The sequence below is a fragment of the Homarus americanus genome, unplaced genomic scaffold (assembly GCF_018991925.1).
Source record: "Homarus americanus isolate GMGI-L3 unplaced genomic scaffold, GMGI_Hamer_2.0 scaffold28, whole genome shotgun sequence".
In the NCBI taxonomy this organism is placed as follows: Eukaryota; Metazoa; Arthropoda; class Malacostraca; order Decapoda; family Nephropidae; genus Homarus; species Homarus americanus.
The window spans coordinates 632,383-658,161 of NW_024742238.1; the positions used below are offsets into that span (position 1 = coordinate 632,383).

The 25,779-nt window shown below is 37.2% G+C and overlaps 1 protein-coding gene across 10 annotated transcripts in view; it reads right to left on the reverse strand.

Moving 5' to 3' along the window:
- The window catches only part of LOC121876639 (papilin-like), a 267,725-nt gene that overhangs the window by 177,630 nt on the left and 64,316 nt on the right, over window positions 1-25,779 (reverse strand). For 9 of the 10 annotated variants that reach the window (XM_042381925.1, XM_042381924.1, XM_042381930.1 and 6 more), the window contains 9 exons: window positions 24,624-24,750; window positions 23,839-24,055; window positions 19,365-19,544; window positions 14,952-15,125; window positions 5,448-5,630; window positions 4,212-4,353; window positions 4,008-4,084; window positions 2,204-2,416; window positions 1,753-1,866 (listed from right to left, as the gene is read on the reverse strand). In XM_042381925.1, coding sequence (XP_042237859.1) covers window positions 1,753-1,866; window positions 2,204-2,416; window positions 4,008-4,084; window positions 4,212-4,353; window positions 5,448-5,630; window positions 14,952-15,125; window positions 19,365-19,544; window positions 23,839-24,055; window positions 24,624-24,750 — 1,427 coding nt within the window. The remainder of the gene's footprint in view (window positions 1-1,752; window positions 1,867-2,203; window positions 2,417-4,007; window positions 4,085-4,211; window positions 4,354-5,447; window positions 5,631-14,951; window positions 15,126-19,364; window positions 19,545-23,838; window positions 24,056-24,623; window positions 24,751-25,779) is intronic. The other variant, XM_042381926.1, reaches the window with a different exon arrangement.

Sequence of the window (25,779 nt, forward strand, 5' to 3'; positions counted from 1 at the left end):
GTAGAAGAGATGGCTGGCACACGGGGATGGGGGGTTGGTTCCGAGGCAGAGGGCAGATTATTGGCCCTCACCTGTATCATTTGTATCACCTGTATCACTATCCACCACAGAGGCTTGCAGGGCCTCTTTGTCAAACCCCTCAAAGTCCATATCCTCACTATCACTATCACTGACTTGGGCTGGCTGTGGTGGGTGGTGGGTGAAGAACTTGGGAATGTTTAGTTGACTGGACGACCTAGTGCGCACCCTGCCCGCGCCGCTTCCCGCGTAAATGATGGAATGTATAGCGTAACTAATAATTGCCGGTCTGGCCAGGTGCCACGTAAAGGAAATCCGCCTAAATCGAGACTATACTGTATATAGAACTAAGCCACATATTCAGACAAGTACTGGTATACAGTACAAAAATATAAGTAACCTATGTGGTGGCAATAAATATTAATGAAACAAAATTATGTTTCACTTTCAGCAATACACAGGAAATACAATAATTAATAAGACTTATAAAAAATTTGAGATTCAATCTTCTCTTAATTTTTTTTTTTAAACCAGATTCACATTTAGCAAAATCTGCAACCATAAGTTCCTTTGTGTGATTACTAGTGAGTTTTGAGCAGTACAGTAAGTCTGCTCGTAACAGTAGGATAATCCAAACATTGAAAACTCTGAAATCTACTCGCTTCAATGTACCATAATGCACTTTTTTTTTTAAATCCAAAAATGACTGTGGGTTTGTAAGTGTGTGTCAGGATATTAATCTGCCGGTCCAGAAGCTACAACTGTACCTGAGCAAGATTTCCCTCATCAATATATGTTTGGCAATAACTGATCCCATTTGCTTAATAAGAAAAGGATTTGAAACAAATGAGAAAAAAATTTTCACACTAAATCTCAGGAAAACAATCTGTGAATTCTAGCTTTAATCATTACAAGCATTTCATGTAACTGTGTGTTTGTTTTTGTTGTCAACTGTCAGGTACAGTGTAATGCTTCCGAGTCTTACAAAGTGTATCAAATTAGGCATTTATTGAATAGTGTTCAAAAGGCCTTATCTTTACCTTATCAACTAAGCCAGCCGCTCATCACATATTTTGGAGGCTGTCATGCCAGCCGCAAAAACAGTATAATTTTTTGGGCTGCAAGTGGCCAGAAATATGAGGGTTGCAGACCCCTGGTTTTTAATAATGCACAAAGATAGACCAGAACAGATTCCTTCAAGTCCATCACAAAGATGTTAAGAAACCACCTGGTATGTCCCTTAGCCAGGATAGATTGTTCCTACCTGTGGGGTCATAACATACACCTGCAGGGTAATACTGACATGCTCAGTCAAGTGACACAGGCAAGGAATACTGGAAATAATTAATGGGGAATTTTACATGTAATGGAATTAGTTACGCAAAAAAAAAAAAAAAAAAAATCCAAGATATCTGAGAGTATATCATACAATGTCCCAAGCTAATATATATTTTCCTTATGAATGAAGTACAGGTACTGATATGAGTAGGAAGTTAAAGACCAAGATATCAAATACTTGTATCAACATCCCACAGCATGCCAGCCTCTTTATGTCGATCTCCTGAAGAATTCCACAACATGCTCTTAAACTTCAGGCAATTAACACCAATTTTTTTCTTTCTTTTTTGGATTGGCAGGCTAATGAGAACTCTGTAAAAGCATTAAATAGAGGGTTCTCTTTCACCAATGTATCAGCTGGGAAGCCCTGAGCAACCTAACAACATCAGATATTACCTCCAAATGTGACCGCTTTTCACGGTTTGTTAAAAAAGTTTTATCACTTAAGACAGCCTCTGAAGATCCATTTCCTTGATCCCCAGTTGAGGATATTTCTTCACTTGACAGATCCTATAAAGTTTAAAGTTAATACATATAATTTACTCTATACTGTACAGTTTATAACACTATATTGTATAATAATTTTAAAAATTAACTATCAACTGTCATCTTTTCCTGTTACCTTTAAAAACACTCTCGGCATTCTAAGACAATACAGTACAGTACTTACAAAAAAAAAACTACATATATAAGCATAAATAATAAAAGAAGGTAAAGGAACAAAAATCATTGTAACAGTTTTGAGAATCACTAAATAATATTTATACCAAACAATGGGTCACGCTTGCATATAATAAAAAGAGAAAGGAGTGGTGAAACTCACAGCCATTTTTGTTGATGCACTTACATCTAATTTGATTTCATAAGATCCACTTTCATCTGATTCACTTTCAGATTTACTTTCATCTGATCCTCCAGTTTCTTCCTCTCCAGAGCCTGCATCATCACCAACATCTTCAGCTGACGTTTCCTCAAGCATTTCACTCCCAGAATCTGCCTCCCCAGAGGATGTATCCTTTGGTGTGTCACCCGAAGCATCCATGCCATCTCCAGATTCCTCCTGTAATGATAATTATTATTTTCTGGTATTTTACTTTCATGGTGTTACAGTTGAGAGAATTAGATGAATACTGCTTATTCAACTAAGTTAAGGCAAAATTATATTGATATTCTTTAGTTAAGAGTTTTTAATCCTATCTTGAATGTTTGTCCATATAACCCAGTCCCTATTAAACAAAATTAACATACTTGTAATCAGTACACACGGCTCTACTTGCAATCATCATTTTCACAACACATAAAATAATATTTACCTTCTTTAAAAACAAACACTATTTCATAAGACTGATCTCATGAAGTACAGTATTTGTTTCTCTTCATGTCATTATTTTTTTCATTAAACATAATTATTAACTGGTTTGGTGGAGTCAATGATGATATACAATTCTTAAACCCACCTCTTCACTGGCAACAACAATCCCTACACACATCCCTTCACTGTTGACAACAATCCCTACACATATCCCTTCACTGGTGACAACAATCCCTACAAACACCCATTTCACCAATGACAACAATCCCTACACACACCCCTTCACTGGTGACAACAATCCCTACACACACCCCTTCATCAGTGACAACAATCCCTACAAACACCCATTTCACCAATGACAACAATCCCTACACACACCCCTTCACTGGTGACAACAATCCCTACACACACCCCTTCATCAGTGACAACAATCCCTACACACATACCTTCTCCAGTGACAACAATCCCTACACCTCAAGCCTTGAGATGGCTATACATGTTACCACAGATTCATGTAATGAAACTGTAAAAGTTGTGGGAAAATCATTTCAGTGCTGTAATTTAATGTAACTTAGAAATAAAGGAAATATGACTTAAACTATAAAAGAAAAAGAAAAATGAAGAGCATGAGATTGAACAGTAGTCTGGTTGGGAGGTGAATATATGTATGGATGCATCACGCTCTCTCGAATGTGACGTCACAACATACACAATGTAGCAGACACGTGTCTCTCAAGTCAGCTGGTTCAAGGGCTGAAGGAGCTATTTTTAGTATATAAAATATGTGTTATTGTATTGTATGATGTATTACTTTCATTGTTTCTTACAACAATCTTTGCTCATTTTTAGTGTATGTAAAATACAGAATAACAAAGGATTGCAAGCTATAGTACAGTATTCCCTTTTACTCTTTGTTAAATCTACCTGTGACAAATTAGTTCTGAGAACATAGTGGATTTTGTGAACATATCCATTTTGCTGCCAGACGTTTACTGTACATGCCCACATCATCCACTTTATCTCACACTGCACAAGCCCATCCACTGGGATTCGAGGACCTTCAAAAATCTTCTTTGTGACTCTGAAAGCTTCTAGAATCTAGAATTGAATTTACTGAAAGTACATCATAGGTATGATTATTTTACTTGAACTAATTTATTATGAGCTTAAATAAGCCAATCAGTGTTAGTGTAATATGCTGATTGTTTTGAACAGCTGTGCATCCCTTCTGATATGGGCATTCAAATAACAGATTCCATCAATGATTAACGAAGTCACTGTGGCTTAATTAGTCCAGTACTCAGGGTTTTTACTGTACTAATTAAGAAACACTGCTCACCTTAGCTTCATCTCCATCACACCAGGAGTCATCTTCACTCTCTACATCAACACGGCTTCCCATACCCAGAACCTCATCTGTTCAAGTAAAGTTTGTCATAGATAAATGATAAAAAGAATAATGTTGGCACTTACAATATAAATATGAAATAAATAAAAGAGTTATAGCAGCTGTATCACATGCTGGTATACAATAGCAACCCACCATCCCCACAAGGGTTGTTGTTGCAGGAGTCAATGGAATAAGGAATGATGTTGCCATCACACTGTATTGCAGTTGCTTGCTTATTGCCCACATAACAGAGAATCTTGCGATGCTTGTTACCACCACCACACTCCCTATTACACTGAAATACAAAATTTTAGACAAAAATAAATAAAAATAATGTGACACTTCCATAGACAATTTCACAGGCAGATCAAGGATTTAAGGTTGGGAAGTATAACTGCTCAAAGTGCAGAGTCAAAGGACACATGTCTGAGGATTGCCGAGCAGCACATATACTCTGCCTCAAGTATCAATGAGGCCAGAGGGGCAAAACGAATCAAGCAAATGGCATTTTCATAGAAAAAATAAATAAAAAAAATCTATCAATGAATATTAAGCTAACAAGGAATAATTAATAACTGTGATCCACTAGCCACACCTTTAGCTGTGTGCTAGGGTATGTTTTAGAATATATACTAGTCACTCACTCACACACCCTGTGTGATCTGCTCTTTACATTTGCACACAAATTCTTTTACAGTATATATGGAATTTCCATCAAAGGTCATGTAACTGCCATCTGCTTACTGTGCTTGCTTTCTCTCTTTTCAAAATTAACTCTTATGCCTTAAAAAGAGGCTACAGTTTAAATACCAGACTGTACTTACATGTTATTCCCAATTTCATTGGTGGAGTAGCAAGGGATAAGAGACAAATGTTAGAAATAGATCCATATTTACTAGCTTTCATAAACAGCATTACAATCAGCTTTTCAAGTGATATCCTGCAATAAATTTTTATGAAATTCTTGTCATTTTATTGTAACAACAACCAGAGCTTTAAGAGAAGCTTCCACTGATGATGGAACCCCTCACTCCCAAAGTTATGGTAAGTATATTAGAAGTTACAAAAATAATTTATTCTAAATAAAAGAATTTATATAATTTTATTTTTCAAGCAATGAGACATTAAGTTTACAACATAATCGGTTTTTATTATAAATGTTTTTGTGCAAGCAGAGAGTTTGATTAATACTGCATTAAAACTACATTTAGTTCTCTTAAAACTCATATTCCATCCCACTGAAAATGTAAAATTCTATGAAACTGAATTATTATTTCAATAATGTACCAATAAATACAAACACATAGTCTTGGGAAAACAATGGTAGAAGAGACAGTGCTGCCCTGTTTAGATATATCAGAGTAATAAAACAAAACACTTCCTACTCACTCGACTCCAAGGTCCTGTGAACCAGGTGCCCTTGCAGGTCTCTGTCCCATTACATGGTTCAGTGTCATTGAAGCGTTTCTCAGCATCACAGTTGACTTCAGGTACAGGAGTCAAAACGTTGTTTTTCCACATACCACATAACACATGTCGAGTCTTAATGCCCTCGCCACAATCATTAGAGCACTGAAAATTTGTTTTATCAATATTTGTACTTTTTAAAACCTAAGTCAGATACAGTATTACATAGCTGTGCTGAGATAACCCTAATTCAATGTAGCTCAACAAAGGCTTTGTTGACTATCTCACTGGTTTCATCTGCATAGGACCTACAGCTTGTACCTTCTCTATTTAAATATACAGGGGGTCCCCAACTTACGAATGCCCATCGATACGAATGAGGTCTCAAAAGGTAAATTATTTTAAAAATCCGACATAAGTACAATGGTTCGTAGCAGTTACGTACGAGAACTAGTTGGCGCAGCGTAGAGGAGAGGCGCAGCAGCGCATGGGCAGTGATGTATCACCCAGCCACCTGCCTTGAGGGAGCGTCAGTATGCTTTACCCTCACCTCAGTAACCTGCGTGATCAAGTACAAACTGTTGTTTTCGCTTATTAACTCTCTTTTTCCGCCCTCATCTTGGCTCCCAAATGCAAAGCTGATGCAAGTGACAGTAATGTTTCCAAGAAAAGGAAAACAATTATGATGTAAGTGAAACTTGATGTAATTAAACGTTCTGAAAAAAGGCCAAACGCCCTCAGTGATCAGTAAGGCGTTGGACTTCAGTCGCTCAACGGTTAGAAAAATTTTGAAAGCCAAAGAGAAAATGCTTGAACATGTTAAAGGATCTACACCAATGCAGTCAACTGTGATTACTTAACAAAGAAGTGGATTGTTAATTAAAATGGAAAGATTGTCAGTGATATGAGTGGAAGATCAAAATCAATGGCATCTGCCTCTAAGTCTAGCCTTGATTCAGGAAAATTCAAGAAGCTTGCACGCCGACTGGAAGGCTAAACGTGGTAGTGACAATGATGGGGAACATTTTGTTGCTAGTAGGGGCTGGTTTAACTGGCTCAAGGCAAGGGCAAACTCACATAACATTAAAGTGAAAGGTGAAGAAGCTAGTGCCGATGAAGTTGTAGCTTGTGAATTTCCTGCTGCTTTAGCTAAAGTAATTGAGGAAGGAGATTATTGTGCTGAGCAAGTTTTTAATATTGATGAGACTGGTTTATTTTGGAAAAGGATGCCCGAAAGCACATATCTTTCAAAACATGAAAAAACAGCACCAGGGTATAAAGCTGCCAAGGAGAGGCTGACCTTACTGTTGGGGGGTAATGCTGCTGGGGACTACAAACTAAAACCTTTGCTTGTCTACCAGTCAGAAAATCCTAGAGCTTTGAAGGATGTTTTCAAGGCAGCACTTCCAGTTATCTGGAAAGCTAATAAGAAGGCTTGGGTGACATTGGTCCTTTTCGAAGATTGGTACCTTAATCATTTTGTGCCTGAAGTCGAACGGTACTGTATCTCAAGAGCGGTATTGTATTTCAAAGTCAATGCCTTTTAAAATACTCTTGGTTTTTGACAATGCACCCGGGCCATCCAGCATTTTTAGATGATGTTCATCCAAACATCAAGGTTGTGTACCTTCCTTCAAACACAACATCTGTTCTTCCTAAACATTTTGGATGCTGTGAAAACATTGCAGATTCATGAGCTGAGGTAAAAGAAACCAATATGGATGGTGTTTGGAAAAACTCTTCCCACAGTTTGTCCATGATTTCAGGGGCTTTGAAAATGATGTTGGGGAAGTGACACAGACAGTGGTAGTAGACTCAGGAACCAACTCCAGCTTGATATTCAAGAGGATGATGTAACAGAGTTGCTTGAGTCTCATGCTGAAGAATTAAGCAATGAGGACTTAATTGAACTGGAGAAACAAATTTTGTCAGAGGATGTAGAGGAAGCTGAAATACCAGAACAAAAGTGATTCATTACAAAAGAAATGACAGAAGATTTCAGGCTTATTGAAGAAGGACTGTTTAAATTTGAACAGCAAGATCCCAATGCAGCAAGATTCACCAAGGTTCATAGAGGTATTACTGAATGTCTAAGATGCGACTGAGAGATTTATGGCGAAAAGAAGAAAGTTTCAGTTCAACCATCTCTTGAAAAGTTTTTTAAGAAAGTCAAAAGGCAGCCCAAACCAGGACCATCAACCTCTTTAGCATCTACAAAACCAGGCCCATCAATCTCTGCAGCATCTACAGAACCAGCCCCATCAACCTCTGCAGCATCTACAGAACCAGGCCCATCAACCTCTGCAGCATCTACGGAGCAACTCCCAGCAACTCCAGAACCAGTTAATTCTAACTCACCAGATTCTCCAGAACCAATCCTGTTAACATTTACATCATCATCATCATCAACATCATCACTTTCGTCCCAATAAAGCCTCTGTCACTCCTACAAATGCCCATCTCTACATGTAAGCCAGCTCCATGCTTCTATGTAAGTATTAAGCTTTATTTTTACTTTTCTTTACTGTATTTTGTTATTCAATTTCTTCTTTTCTCTTAAATTAAATGATTCAAGATGTATAAAAGGACTTGGGCTATGATATAGTGCACAGAGGGCACAGTAATCCGACTTACGGACATCCTCAGGAACGGAACCCGCTCATAGCCCAGGGACCCCCTGTAAATGATTACCCCTCATAGGCACAAAACAACTCTTAAGTCTACAGCTCTCTTCAGACATATTCAAAATTTTCCAAGGGTAACTAATAAAAGCTCACCCCATTCTTAATACAAAGTCCACCAAAATGTTAATATTTCCTACATTATTATACAGTAAACCTTTGATAGCTCAAAATATGTGGAGCTCCAACCATTCCACGTTATCAAATTTTCCGAGTTATCAAGCACTTTCCTCCCACCCCAATACCCAACTTTTTGGCCTAGATAACCAACCTTAATCAGAAAATTTGCACAAAATTAACAATTACCAGAACTACAGGTGATGGATGAGAATAATTTCCCTCCTACTAAAACTTGGTGCAGAAGCCATATCAAAGTGGGTGGAATAGCACTTTGCACAAAATACATGAAAATAAATAAACCAACTGTGGGTGGGTACTGTATCCTCTCACCTGGCCTACCAACACAAAACTGAGTGGTTGAATGGTGTATTAGCCTCTGTCACATTAATATTATATAAATATGGGCTAAGGACATACAGTCAGTTCTGCTACAACGAGATAGTTGTGTTCTTGTAAAACCTCGCGTTGTGGAAATTCGCGCAATAGAAATAACAGGGCTTATGGAGAAAATAGGGTTAGGTGCAGATTACTCGAAATTGAAAAAAATTTAGGAGTTAGCCTTACACAAAGGATAGCTAAATGTTACAGTCTAAATAAATGTTACATTCATATCTAACAATGAAATCATACAGTAAATGTAACACTTTACCTTGAAAAAATATGAATATAACTTGATGGGGGAGAAGGGTGATTTTGAGGTTGGTAACATCAAGCTTCTCTTCAAGTGTTATAGCCTTTCTTTTACGATCACCACCAGGAATGCGATCACCAGAACTCTTCTTGGAGATATTCTTCTTTTCCATATTCACAGTTAATAGCACAAAATTGGAGAAAGAGTAAGCAAAAATCACTGAGGACGCTTCAAAACAACCCACGTGTTTCAACTGATCGTGTGATGTAAACAGAGAGCGGGGGTGTAAAGCGCTATTAGTCTGCACTGCGAAACATTATTCTTATTTATTTTTTTAATACAGTATTTATGGGAATAGCTAAATTTGCAAAAAAAGGATGAAATTTATAAGAGTCCCTATCAAATAACACTTCACAAACAAAACACATGAATCAATTGAACATGTGATGTCGAACGTGAACTGTAAACACTGCATAACCCTGCGCCAAGTGACAGTACACTGAAAACGTTGGAGTGGAATCGCGTTACAGCCAACACGCGTTCGTGTTTTACAAATATCGTTCTTCTATTCATCAATCGTGTTATAGCCAATTCGCGTTGACAAAACACGCTTTGTAGCAGAAATGACTGTATATTCATTATATTGTATACATTTTATCACCCAGACTATTGAGCATACAGCTACATAAGCATTTGTTCTGTCACACCTCCTAGGGTGGACAGCCCATAAACATTTGTTCTTTCACACTTTCTTGGGTGTACAGACCATAAAGCTACAGACTCAACCCTCAGTGTGTAGTAGGCTGTTTAAATAATGTCCGTGTTGAAGGATGGTTTATCTCCAACCACCAGGCACCAGACTCAAAAGAGTACAGCCCAGTTTTCACCAGTTCACAGCCCGGCACGATACCCTAAAGCGGTGTCGTGAGACCAGCTCTCACTACGTCATCCACCCAGCCCAGCTGATCAGATGTAAACAAGAGGACTTCTCCGAGAAACTACAATCAACTCTACGGTATTAGGTATTTCACAAACAATCATTAGTTATATATACAGTGGCTCTTCGCACAATCTAACTCAATCCGTTCCAGAAGGTCGTTCGTTAACCGAAACGTTCGTTAACCGAAACCATTGTTTCAATGGGTTTTTGGGTAATTGGTTCCAGCTCACCGAAAATTTCCTAACTTCAACAAAAATGGCGGAAAAATTTACTTACTTTGAGGTGTGTATGTAGAAGGCTCCTGGATGATGGTGATGATGTGCATTTGAAGTGGGAGGTGCAGGAGGAGAAGGCTGAGGGCTAGCATCTTGTTCCCTCTGCCTTTTACTGAAGAAAGTGTCAATTGTGGTCTGTGGGGCATCTGTCCTCCTCACCATTAACTTATGTTTAAAGAAGGAGACCACTGAGTCCTCAACATGACACAAAGCTAGTTCAGTTTTTTCCACTTCTGGGTGCTTTGAAGCCAGTTCCCTGAACTTCTCCCAGTGGTAAATCACATCTTTCAACTGTGTAGCTGACATATGGTCATCACTTTCAATTTCCTCCTCACCACTGTCAGCCTCTACCCGTAACATCTCATCCAGTTCCTTCAAGTCATTAGGAGTAAGTTCCTCCTCATGAGACATCACAAGCTCTTCCACATCCTTCTCCTCCACTTCAAGACCCAATGACTGACCAATGGACACAATCTCCTGGTCCAACTCTGTGTCATCCTCAAATCACTCAAAATTATGGACTACTGATGGCCACAGTGCTTTCCATGAAGAATTGAGGGTTCTATTGGAGACTTCTTGCCATGATGACACAATCAATTTTACAGCCTCCAGGACGTTGAATTGTGTCTTCCAGAACTGTTTCAGTGTTAGTTCAGGATCAATGGAAGTTGCCTGATGACACCTCCTAAACATTTTCTTCATGTACAACTTCTTGAAGTTGCTGATCACATTCTGGTCCATTGGCTGTATGAGTGATGTAGTGTTTGGAGGCAAAAACAACACTTTCACAAAGTCAAATTTATACTCCAAATTTCTGGCAAGGTCAGGGTCATGACCAGGAGCATTATCCATGAGGAGAAGAGCCTTTAAAGGAAGTTTATTGGTGGTTAGGTAGCTCTTGACAGAGGGGCAAAACACATCAATAGCCCATTCATTAAAGAACTGTCTTGTCACCCATGCCTTACGGTTGGACTTCCAATAAACTCCAAGCATTGTTCTTACCACTTTCTGTTGCTTGAACACCCTGGGGTTTTCAGAGTGGTAGACAAGCATAGGCTTCAGTCGGAAATCCCCTGAAGCATTGGCACCAAGCAATAGAGTGAGACGGTCTTTCATGGGTTTATGCCCAGGTAAAGAGGCTTCATCCTTGGTGATGAATGTTCTTTTGGGCATCTTTTTCCAGAACAGCCCAGTTTCGTCAACATTGAAAACTTGCTGTGGAAGATAATTTTCTTCCATCAGTTTTTTAAATTCAATTAAAAACTTTGCTGCCCCTTCTTTATCAGCACTAGCAGCTTCACCATGCCTAACAACACTTAAAATGTCACTTCTTTTCTTAAATTTTTCGAACCAGCCTTTGCTAGCCCGAAAATCTTCAAATTCTGTTCCTGAAGAACTAGGTTGATCTGTCTTTAAATGTTCATAAATCTCCCTGGCTCTTTCACAAATGAAATCACCAGAAACTGAATCACCTTTCATCTGTTTTTCCCTAATCCAGATGATAAGTAACCTCTCAGTTTCTACGATTAGGGATCTACTTTTAAACACTCTTGTAGATTTGTCTCTCACGTTCACTTCCTTAAATTTGTCTTTTTGTGCAAGAATTGTCGACACAGTTGATGCCGACATGCCATATTCTTTGCATAGCGCATTTGATTTAATACCTTGTTCGTGTTTTTTTATTATTTCCTGCTTCATTTGGATTGAAATCACTTTTCTTGATCTCTTAGGCCCCATGCTAGATTCAAACAATGGCAACACGTATTTTTCAAAGTTAAACTAGCTGTAAATAAAGAATATTTTCTTTAAAATAACACTGCACTGCACTATATATTGTCAATATGTAAAATAATTTTCAAAATGACCAATAATTTGCTTGGAAACACAGAAAAAAAGCGCTTAGTTGAAGAGAGTCTCAAGCAAGATGTTACCTCCAGTGAAAACAGAGAGAGACTGACGCCTGTTTGCTGTGTTAAGAGGCTGGATGCCGCGCATTAAACTAGTCACTTTACCTTCAATTATGTTCAATAATTGTTAAAATGACTAAAAAAGTTAATATTAAACTTTTAAAATAATTGAATAGTATAAACTTCTTGATATTTACAAAAATAGTAAGGAATTTAAGCCCTAGAACCGATTAATGTATTGGCGGACTGATACTAAAGCTGGTTGCCCGGTCAGTGCAAGCGAAAACATGTTGAGGTCGGTTCGTAAGAAGTTCGTTAAGCGAAATTTTTTTCGTTAAACGAATTGAAGATCCTTATGGAAGGCAGTTCGTTAATCGAAATTACGTTAACCGAGGTGTTCGTTAAACGAGGGGTCACTGTATACACATTTTATATGTAATTTAAAACATATCTTCACAAGGTAGGGATAGTGATAGATAATAATTAATTGTCAAGTGCCTTGTAACAATTAATGGAAAAATAATTTATACAATTAATTATCACTAAAATTTACATGTCACATTACTTAATTGTGAATGGATTGGCAAAATTATTAAACATTTAAATCTAAGAAACATTTATGGATCATTTATATATTTTAAACGATCAACAAGTTGTAAACCATAATGAAAACTTAATAGTGATTCAAGTGACACTGTACCTCATGACACAGTTAGCATTGACACATGTGAACTCGAAGGTGCGCATGAATTACAAGTCATTGAACCTGAACTAACAGTAAACACTTCGATTGAAGTTAGTGAAACAGTCATAGATAAAACAAATGACGAATTATTATTTACACAACTTAGGTCAGGACGTTCTTACGACACTACACCTCTGTATAGTGAACCTACCTCTGACACTACACATGAGTATAGTGTATTGGCATCTTATAATGCATGCACTAGTGATTTACCAGCATTTAAATTAACTAGTAAACCTCTAACCACTAACATGACTAACCCAGTGACGCAAGCAACTAATGTGTGGAAAATACTACCACAGCGTGATCGAATCCGAAACTTCACAAGGGATGATCCTAACTATAATGTATTAGCATTTCTCCGAGCATGTGAGGATGTGATGAGACATAATAATGTCCAAGACGACAAGGATCGTAAAGCATTCGTCCTTGGTCACATTAAACCGGGATGTTGCGCAGGTCACCTAATGAATACTACAGCATTTAACAAAGCTTCACAGCAGTTTATCACCCACAATCGAATGGCCTAGATGAGTGGACCAATTGCAAAATCCTAGAGATTTTCAGACATATAGTGAATCCAATGCAGGTAGCAAGGGGGGATTTGTTACCTCAAGTATCAGCGTCAATAAATGGGTCAATAAATAGCTTCACAGGCAAAGCACCCTACTATATCATATATGGGGCCGATAAAAGGTTACCCTATGACATACTTACAGGACCTTCACAACCAGTATATAACATGGATGATTATACAAAGAAGCAAATCAATGTCTTCACTGACATCCATGGAAAAGTGCGTAAACAATTAGCAGCATCGTGCGCTGAAATGATTTACAAGCAACATAAACAGGCTAAGCCTATCAAGCTACAAATAGGCGACGCTGTCATGATAAGAGACCTGAAAGGATCTCTAAGCTTTCGCCGACATTTTAAGGACCCTTCCTGATAATTGCCAAAGAGCACGGTAACAAATTCAAAATACTTAAACCAGATACACAAATTACCGACGTAGTACACGTGGACAGATTAAAAAAAGGTGAGCCCTGACTTGCTTCCCACTTCTGCACAAAATAAAAACAAAAACGTCCAAGACATACCTATGCAGGTTGTAGACACTACAAATACACAAGCTGTATCCAATGAGTATCGTATGAAACTACGTTCTGCACGTACAAATTAAGCGTAGATAGATGCACAGCTATATACTAAAGGCTCAGTAATGTGAATGTTATATAACACAAGCTGTTACTAATCTCCTTGACACTTTGCAGATAGCCAAGAGAGATCTGTAATTAACCCCTATCTATGATGTTATTCTTGTATACATATCCTATTGCATTCTACTTCTAGTTTAATGCATGATTTTTGGGACTATTCCCAATAAAATAAACTGACAATTTTGACATTGGTTAAACAAACTGAACTTCTACTAGTAGTGAAGATTTCACTATGTTGCTTTGGGTATCACAGAAATTTCTGGACAGTTTTTATCAGTGAGGTCCACCTTCACTAAGTGAAACCAAGGGAACTCATACAGACCCTTACTACTGTATTAGGGCCAAGATTATTACTGGAGCTGTTGGCCATTCTCTATGTCCTGAGTTTGTAGGAAACAAAAGCTATTCCTAATAACATTAATTACTTTCAATGAGACCGTTAAATCTGGGGACTTGTGTCTTTGCATATTGCATTCAATATAAAGTTAATAACATGCACAGAATATTGTTCTTAGAATTAGATATTCTGTAGTTGGAAAGATTTGCCTTGCCTTCATAATGACTTCAATAAACTAAATACAAAAGGTGATCAAAAACTTAGCCTAAAGCAAAAAATGCGATCAGTTGAATCACAGTGATGCACTTTTACAGTACTTTGATGGTGTAATATTCATCACAAAGCTTAAACTCGGAGCATTTCACGATTATGTGGTTAAAATCACCAAGAAAAAATTTGTTCTTACTCATAGATGGACAGACAAGGGTAACAATATATGAACATTCTTTATATATGTGACACAGCATCAAAGGTAGCTGTCAGTATCTGGAGACTTATTTCCAAACAAATATTTTCCTTTAAAATTTATTAATTATATAAATTACTTGGTACAAAATCTTTTAAACATTCGGGAAAAAATAATCCAAAGTTGCAACAGAAGGTGATATCTCTCTGGAAATCAGTACTTACCACACTCCAATCTGAAGCATACCAGCGGAATTCACATTCTGTAGCATCAGTACAATTACGGCTGGTTGGTGGCATGCGTGCAGCTGAACAAAACTCTTTTTTCACTACTTTACCCTTCTGGCTTACACACAATGCTGACCGTGTTTCCTTCTCCTGACTGCAGCTGTTGCCACACTGCATAAAATGAAACATTATCAAAACCATATACACTACTCATTTATTTAGTTGATAATTATAGTGTTCCACAGATAATACAGCTCATTATATATATATATATATATATATATATATATATATATATATATATATATATATATATATATATATATATATATATATATATATATATATATATATATATATATATATATATATATATATATATATATACGTAACCCTCACTGCGGTTAATGTAACGGAGGTCCGCGTAAAAAGTGGCGTAAGTGAATAACATAACATATGGGATTAATTGAAATGGAGTCGGGCCGATCCCAAACTCCACTTTTTGACACACAACTATGTTGTAGTAAAATATTATCTTAACTTTATGATGGTATGCACACACAATTAATAATTAAGAGAAATATCAATAATATTGGTTTTTTAACACTTACATTAGTAGAAAAAATGGCTGAGCAGGACAGGGATGGGCGGTTGGTTCGAGGCAGAGGGGCGATTATTGGCCTCACCTGTGTCACTTGTATCAATTGTATCACTATCCACCACGAGGCTTGCAGGGCCTCTTTGTCAAACTCCCAAAAGTCCATATAAGTCCATATCCTCACCATAATTATCACTATCACTGACTTGGGCCGGCTGTGGTGGGTGGGGGTGAAGAACTGGTAATGTTTTGATGACTGGGCGACGGCAATGCGCACCATGTTGCGCCGCTTACAACATAGCGGATGGCGGGGTTTGGATCCAAAATGGGCGGCTCGCCAGCCACTCTCCGTAAAGGGGTGCACGCGGAATGTGAGCATCCTGGGTTCGGCAGGGCACCGCGTAAGCGTGGAAAGCAGCGGAATGGGACCGCGAAGTGAGGTTAACTGTATATATATATATATATATATATATATATATATATATATATATATATATATATATATATATATATATATATATATATATATATACAGTATATATATATATATATATATATATATATATATATATATATATATATATATATATATATATATATATATATATATATATATATATATATATATATATATATATATATATATATATATATATATATATATATATATATATATATATATATATATATATATATATATATATATATATATATATATATACAGAGGAGGGTGAGATCAAATCCACAATGGTCAGGTATTAGGTAATGACCCTACTAATCTTCAAAAAGCACCGCAGCAGCCGGTAGTCAGGTCAGAGGGCATGCTGACCCAACCTTCTCACCTGGTTACAAATCTTCTTAATTACGAAAGTTTCCCCATAATCCCTAAGAGAGGATTTCCAAAGATGGGTGCAGTAGGAGAGCAAATCACCAGTAGATCTCACCTGGCAAAAACCATACTGGTGATCTGACAAAAGTGAAAGGTGTTCAAGGTGACGGAGAAAATGAGAGTTTAAGAGAGTTTCGAAAATCTTAGAGCCGGATGAAGTTAGGGCAATGGGGAGATAGTTAGAGGGATTAGAATGGTCACCCTTCTTTGGGATGGGCTAAATCGAGCCATGCTTCCAAGAAGAAGGAAAAGTTTGGGTTTTGAGATAAAGGAGAAAGAGGCGAGCAAGCACAGGGTCCAGAACTTTAACGCACTCCCTCAGAACAAGAGGGGATATTCCGTCTGGACTATGCTCCTTACTCACATCATGATTGGATAACACACCAGCAACCCTACGAGTGGAGATTATAGGAAAGTGCATAGGTTTAGTAGGAGGAGCAGGAGTAAGAAGGGTAGAGTTGGAATCATCCAAGGTGGAGTTGGAGGAAAATAAAGTACCTAGGAAATTGGTTTTAACAGAGGGAGAGTTGACTTTAGAGTTATCAGGTCGGAAGAGAGGAGGAAAAGAAGAAATGCACAAGTTAGTACAAATGTTTTTGATTAAGGACCAGAAGGATTTACTAGAAGAAGAGTTAATCAGGTCAGCGGTCATTCTTTTTATAAAATTCCACTTGGCCCGACAAAGAATAGCCTTACAACGATTCCTAGAAGTAATGAATGAGAAGTGGGTGATAGGAGAAGGAGATAGTTTCATAACTTGATACGCCCTATCTCTCTCCCTACATGCAAGAGAGCAGGAGCAATCAAGCCATGATTGTAAAGTGAAAGTTTTGGTAGACGGGATAAATGCACTCATACCACAGTGTATAACCCCAGAAATGCTGTCAGCACATACCGAGGCGTCCCGAGAGGAAAAGCAACATTCATCCCAAGGAAAGTCAGAGAAGAATTCGCGCAAGGATTGCCAGTGTGCCCTCCAATAGTGTTATAGTTGGCGTTTAGAGGGCGTTGGGGGAGGTGGTCGTGCCCATTTTGATTTAATAAAAATAAGATGTATGAATAGTGTGAGGGGTTAGAGGTAAAACAAAGATCAAGAATGTTACTAAGTTGATCATGTCGATCAGGAACACATGTAGGGTGTTTGATTATTTGTTCCAGATCATTACGTAGGGAAAAAGAGAGTGCCTCAGCTCCACCTGGGTCATCCCTTGCAGAGCCAAGCCACTCTCTGTGATGTACATTGAAATCCCCTAGGTAGAGGACTTGAGGGTAGACTGTCACATTTTTTATAAATTTGTTTAGGATTATTTGTGAGAGGATTTTCTAATTATTATTTATATGTATGTGTTTTGTGTGTGTGTGTGTCTACACACACACATACATATTTACAATAGAGGAAAAGGAAATTACTGTCTCTAGATCGAATGGCTCCCTGTCACGGCCGTGAATATGCTGGCAACTTTAAAACTACCCACAGACATTCTTGGGTACATCCAGGGTGTCATCCATGAATAATCGAGGACCATGAAATAAAAATCCGCAAACTTGGGGGCCCCTGTACTGTCAACTGATATCACAGGAGAATAAAAGAAGAAAATAATAAAACAGATCAAGAGTTAGAAAAGATATATGTTGTGTTGTCAAAGTAAGAGAAACAATTGAGACCCTGTAATTGTGTATAAATGAGGCAGAAAGTCAGATCAGCAACCTGGGACTTGGTCACAATTTTCGTGATGCCATATGGCAGCAGGGTCTACCATTAGACAACACATTATGCTTCCAATATCTTCCCAGGCGGTAGTACCTCCCTGTTTGGTAGCTGCCTACTAACTACTATCCCCATTAACAGCTAAGGTCAAATCATCATAAATTGACAATATCAATGAGAACTTGTTGTGATATACAGTACATTACTGTATCTAAATTTCAAATTTAGTTACCATATACAGTACTGTATTGTATGGCATATATGACACACAGGTATACAGTATAAGATGCACCCACCATTATTATCTACAGTATATAGGTGGTAATATATGAGGCTTCACTAATTTCTGGAGTTGGCTGAAATACTTAAAAAAAGGAAAAAAAAATTATTAGACTTCTCATTCTAGTTGGCAACACTCTTATAGTTTGTAATTATATTATAGAGGTATTTCTTTTTTCTATCCATCAGTACAAGGTAAAAGTAAAAATCCAGTTTTGACAATTTTATTCATTCAACTTCAATTTGAGATTAAGTTTTGTTTTTTAACTAACTTCTGACTCTTTGATATAGCATTAAGTCCATCTATGATTTCAATTTTTTATTTTGTTCAGGTTAAACTTTTTTTCAGAACTAGAATACAAATTACTGTAATTTTCAAATACATCAGTAATATTGAGTAATTGCCAAGGACTAATTACAGTACAGTATACAAGTATCTGTACCATAAGTATATCACCTTACCCTTAATACTCCTGCCTTCCAAAAAATGGTAGCATGTGCATGTTCTTCTCACATACCCAGTACTTCAGGTGTTGAGGAGCAGTACAAATATTTCATAATTTAGTGAGGGTTTCTACTCTATAAATTGGTTTACCTATAAATAAAGTGATGCACATATGTTTTGTCAAGAAATGAGAATCTACAAAAGGATCAGAGGTACTTCAACACAACTTCATTCCTAAATATTATCAACTAACACAGCCAAATGTGGAAAATGGTCATAAAATGTCAGTGATGATGATTTCTAAATATCATGCAGTATTAAAGTCATTTTTTTTAATACGTTTGTAAAAATTCTTTAAACATGCAAATATCTGACAAATGGAATATGGATAAAAAAAAATTCTACAGTTTAATACTAAAATTCACCAAAATGAAGCAGGAACATGACTGGATAAAAACGACTGAGAATCAAAGCTGGTACAATAAACCTACCCCTGTCCAGTCAGAAGCTACCCAGTCAACACCGCTGCATGGAATACCTTCACAGGGCTTCTCTTTTTCAGGTTTCTCTTCTGAACAGACAGTGTCATCTAAGACTTTGATATCACTGCCAGATCTCACATGGCATCTAACTTTCCGGAACTGATGGCCAACACCACATAACTTGTTGCACTGCAGAGATACATTTTGTTAGTACAGTATAGTATAACACTTTTTGCTCGTAAGATAATCTTGTAATATTAAGCATTTTCTCAGGTCAACCCAAAATAAACAATATTACTGAATCTATTACAGTTTTTCCACAAAATATGGTACAGTCCCCCAAGAACAGTTAAGGTCAAATAATCATAAAGGGACAATATCAATGGGAACTAGTTGTGATATAAAGTACATTACTGTATCTATATTTCAGGTTTAGTTACCATATACAGTACTATATTTTATGGCATATATGACAAACAGGTATAAAAGATGCACCCACCATTTCAACAGTGAATACTTCGGAAAAAAACCTGGGTGTGTATTTTCCTCCAGCAGTCATAGTTTTCTTAAAATCATATATACCAGAAAATGGGAGGAAAAATAAAAATAGTACAGGTACAGTACCTATAAATCTAATAAAAAAAATACTGGATTTCTATTTGGCTGCTGGGCAGTGAAATTTGTCAATCATTTCACAACACCTAGGAGACAACTCAGAACATCTTGAATTGTAACTACCCACTCCTCTTAATACACAAAAAAAAAAATTATTCCCTTTTATGCTTTTGACCTAATTTTTTTTTTTTTTTTTTTAACAATCGGTATGTAGGATCAGTGGGCATGTAACATAATAAAAAAAATAAAATAATTAAAAAATGTGTATCTACCCAGTTTTCATAAACCATACCACCTACCTTTCATGTGTTATTTAATAATTTTTCTACTTCAAACAACATTTGTAAGAAATACAGATGAAAAAATTCAGTGATCGGTAAGGCGTTGGACTTCAGTCGCTCAACGGTTAAAACAATTTTGAAAGACAAAGAGAAAATGCTTGAACATATTAAAGGATCTACACCAATGCAGTCAACTGCAATTACTTAACAAAGAATTGGATTGTTAATTAAAATGGAAATATTGTTAGTCATATGAGTGTGGAAGATCAAAATCAATGGCATCTAATGGGGAAGATTTTGTTGCTAGTAGGGGCTGGTTCAAGGCAAGGGCAAACTCACATAACATTAAAGTGCAAGGTGAAGAAGCTAGTGCCGATGAAGTTGTAGCTTGTGAATTTCCTGCTGCTTTAGCTAAAGTAATTGAAGAAGGAGATTATTGTGCTGAGCAAGTTTTTAATATTGATGAGACTGGTTTATTTTGGAAAAGGATGCCCAAAAGCACATATCTTTCAAAACATGAAAAAACAGCACCAGGGTATAAAGCTGCCAAGGAGAGGCTGACCATACTGTTGGGGGGTAATGCTGCTGGGGATTACAAACTAAAACCTTTGCTTGTCTACCAGTCAGAAAATCCAAGCGCTTTGAAGGGTGTTTTCAAGGCAGCACCCTCACCTGGCTGACTGTATGGTCTTACCTAGCATAGATAAACACACCCCTCTTGCAAGATGCTTGAGAAAGGTTTGTAAATGAGTCATATCCATCAATAATGAACTCACATTCCTCCAAGTCGATTCTCCTGCTCTTATACAACAGTTATACAACACTTACTAATCGGGTTGATGAATCTCGAGTAGGATTTCAAACTCCACTCTCTTATCAAGGAACGTGTCAGTATTAATGTAAATTACTTTCAAGCCAGAATTAGTCCTCGGTAACGTCTCTGATCTTGGTAGTGACTCTGGCCTCCCCCCATACTTAGCAGCTGCCTCGTTTACTAAAATCATTGTATTTTGTGGAGTGTAGCTAGAGATGGCATTGTTTACATGACACTTGCCTCCTCTTGGGTCAGAAGTAGAGTGGATGGGGTGTCCCACTGTCCCCTGGTTCTGTACTGGTGTACTTGCCTTCACTACTTTCCCTTTGTATATAACCCATCCACGTCCATCTCCTTTCCTCTTCAAATCTTCACTCTTCTACAGTACTTCAGAAACTTCAGGAGTTCTTTGTGCTGTTCCCTCTGCATTACTCATTACTATGTGATCCTGAAGGGGTGAGGTTTATTCTCCTACCATTGTCCTAGCCTCCTCACTTCATGAGGGAGAGCTGACAGGTTCAGAGCCACATCACAAATATTCTCAAACTTCATCTTATCGTGTGTATTCCTACTCTCAGCTTCCTCCCACTGACTCTCAGGAACTCCAAACACTATTATATTGTTCCTGTGCTCGAATAGTTCCCGGTGTTCCTCCTCTCCCATATCAGTAGGTCTACTAGTTGTCATCTTTTCAACACTCTTCTGCAGAGTCCCTAGCTGCTACAGGACCTGTTTGAGTCCTACATTATTCTCTGTCATCTTCTGTGCCCCTGCTGCAACGAGCATAGCTCCTCTTAACTACTCCCTCTATTCTATCAGCAACTTCCTCAGTCTTACTGAGGATATCCTACCCAACGTGCCCTAGCTTGGCAGCCTCCTCCTCAGTCTTAGTGGGGATACCCTTCCTAATTTGCTCTAGTTTGGCAACCAACAAGGATCCAGGTTCATCTATTTTTGTCTCTAAGTATCTTTTTCCCTTATGCTCTGCAATAGCCTCATTTACTTTGGCTTTACATTAGGGCAATACCAGTAACAGCCTCCATACTTTACGGCAATCAGCTTCATCCTAAACACCGCTTTGTTCAGACCCACACAATCCTCCCTAGATGTCACACTACAGTAATTGCATATCAACAAACTTCCTGGTGATGTTGGGGTTTTTCCCCCCATTCACTATCCCATTCTTCTTTTCTTTTACATATTTTCACCTGTTGGACACACTGCTTGACAGCTGTTGCCATTGGCAATCCTGAGGGGAGATGTGCGAGGTGAGCGTTTGTCCAATTTAATAGCAAGACTCTGTAAGAATCTTCTAAGCCTTAAGCCCACTTTACGATGTGATATAATTCTAACCGTAGGCTTAATAATTATTGTTTTTGTTTATATTATTATTATTATTATTATTATTATTATTATTATTACAATTACAATTACTTTGTGTCTAGATGATAGGACTTAAGTGTTAAGGACTTTTTAAAGCCCACGACTCAGCTGCATTTCTACACAGGCCTTGGTGTCTGGTGTCTAGGTGGCTTGGGGGGGTAATGCCAACCTCTGTAATCTCTCACTTTATTCTGAGGAAGAATTTACCCTTTTCTGGGATGACTTCCTTTATAATTACACCTACTTATTGTAATCTAAGTGAACTAAGATTTGTGAGTGATCATGACCTTGTGGCAGACCCTCATTCATGTGGAGTTGCCGTCCAAGACAGTTCAGCTAGTTGTTATTTTTTCTGTTATTTTATGTTTTGTTTTCTTTTCCAGTTTTCCTCGGTGGGTTGTTGGTATTGCCATGTACTATCAATATGTACACTGTATCTCCCAATGAATGGTGGATCATATACACCACCACAGTCCTTAAGAAAACACAGAAAAAAACTAATTTTGTGGCACCAATATTGTGTTCCCGGCAATCATGCGTGTTACTTCCTTCAATTATTTTTTTACACTATGAACTGTCCTAGCTGAAGGCACAGTACTACACTCTCTGATCGTCCTATGGGTGGTCAGTCACAGCCATGAACACACCTCATTTAAATTTTTCTAAATAAATCTTGGCATATGGTAATGTTTTTATGGTTGTATCCCCATAGCCTATAGCTCGAGTGAAGTAGGGAGAACATTTCAATATACAATCATGAATAACTTAAAAAAAGCTACATCAATTTACACATTCACATCACTCAAACGATCTTGATGTTCTTATGCATTCACTGTCCAATTTCTGCTGCTCAACAAAAACGTGCCAAATGTCAACACGTTTTGTAACAGACACAACACAACATGACCTGCTGATATTAATAGAGAGTAACACTTGTAAATGTTCAGAAACAGTTACTACAGGATTTAGTTCTGAAGAGCAGGGTGCCTGCCGTACAGACACTAATTGTCTCAAGTTATCATCTGTAGTTATAAATCTAGCTTTTATATTTAAAATAAAAATTATTAATTAAAAGTCAAAAAAATGTGTTTAGGTAAGGAATAACATATTTTTAATTCTGGAGATGGGCTTGGAAGAATTTATCCTACTGGAGACAGCAACTGGAGGATTCATTAGCCATAATATATAGTAAAACAAATTACAGCATCTTATAAAAATTTCTAAAACAAATCCTTTAAATGATAATCTCAACAGAGCTATCACAAATATACTGTACTGAAGATTTACAACACATTTTTTTCTTTAAAGTTAAGCACTAGAGCTATGACAGGTCTTTCTTACATTCAAACAAAACATTAAAATATTGTACACAAAACATTTGGTTACTTACTGGTGTCCACTCTCCTACATGCCAAGATGCACATACAGAATCTTTGTTGCATTCTCTTACAGTCTGAGGCTTTGGTCCATGGAGGGCATTACATACTGAATCATTTACAATAGATAGCCGTCCCTCTGCAAATTTCTGGCCACAGTACAGATGACGGAATTGCCACCCAGCAGTTCCACATGAACTCGTGCAAGGTGTCCACTCCTCAAATTGCCAGCTGTACAGAATGATACATAAATTTATATTAATTTTATGTTAATTTCTAGAGAGACTAAAATAATGTATGCAGAAAGTGAGACAATTTTCCTTCAAAGTGAAGACTTTACCATACTTTTTTTTTGTTTTGTTTTTATTGGGCACCCCCCTTACATCCTTGTGTAAGGTGAAGCGCAGAAGCGTTTACAGCTCCCAACAGGGAAGCATGCCAAGTTCATGCTTGCCTTATGTCTCATGAGTTAAGGGCGCAGAAGCCTGAAAAGTCAATGGTTTATGTCTAAGCAAGATATTGGAAGCTCCAACAACTTGTCCCTAAATACAAATTCACAACTTTCGATTTACAGCAGGTACCTACTTTGCTGTTAGGGGACTAGGAAGAGTGTCCAAACAACTTTTGCCAGCCCAGGAATCGAACCCGTGACATCTTGCTTGCGAGGCAAGAGCGGTACCGCTCTACCACCACTTTACTATACTGTACCATCTAATACTTTATCTTCCTGTGTGTAAGCAACATTACTTTCTAAGTATTCAAATACAGTACTGTATATGTATCCCCTCCTTTTACTAACCTTGCTTGACATGGATGATCATTACATGTTTTGTTTGAAACAGGCTCAAGTCGTGGATCACACAGGTATTCAGCAACTGCCTGGAAGTCACTTGTTCTTGCACAAGTTACATTTCGTGTCATGTGACCTAGAATAATTAAACATCACCATTTACTATCATTGTTAACATCAATTGCATCGTCCAGTGCAATATATATATATATATATATATATATATATATATATATATATATATATATATATATATATATATATATATATATAATACACAGATCCAAAGAATCTCAGATCACAGACTGCAGATCTTACTGTTAACCCTCAGATCCTCGTGATCCTTACAAGGTTGTCACTACTACTCTGCTTCATCTCAGCATTTTCTCACGACACGCCACTGATATATATATATATATATATATATATATATATATATATATATATATATATATATATATATATATATATATATATATATATATATATATATATATATAATATATATATATATATATATATACAGTTGTACCCCACTTAACGCGGTCAATTGAACCCAGAGGGTCCTGTGTTAAGTGAAATCCCGTTAAGTGAACAACAGAACATATGGGATTAATTCCAATAGAAACCGGCCCGACCCCCAAACTCCACTTTTTGAAGGCACATACCTATGTTGTAGTAAAAATAACATCTTAATTTTATGATGGTACATGCACACAATTAATACTTAAGAGAAATAGAGAAATACAGTCGCCAAGTTAATGTCCATTCAAATAATGGACTCAACTCCCTCCCCCTCTCACACTACACTGCCGGCTCTTCCCTCTCAGAGAAATTTTTTGGGGAAAACCACTAAATTTTAATAAATAATACCTCAAACTAAAGTTAGGATAATACAATTGACATTGCTGGATTCCTTGTAAGACCAGGAATATTTTGAATATAAATGTCATATTTTGCACAAAAGATAACATACTTACTCAGATTAAAAATTTTATCTAAGATTTGTATGTCTAATGCAAAATATATGATGTTTATATTCAAAATGATCATAAAATTATAAGAATTCCAACAATGTAAATTATATTCTGACCGGGTAATTTGTATGAATTTTATGAGCTAAAACAAATATCTTCAAGTAATAAAAAAAAAAATAATCTTCAGG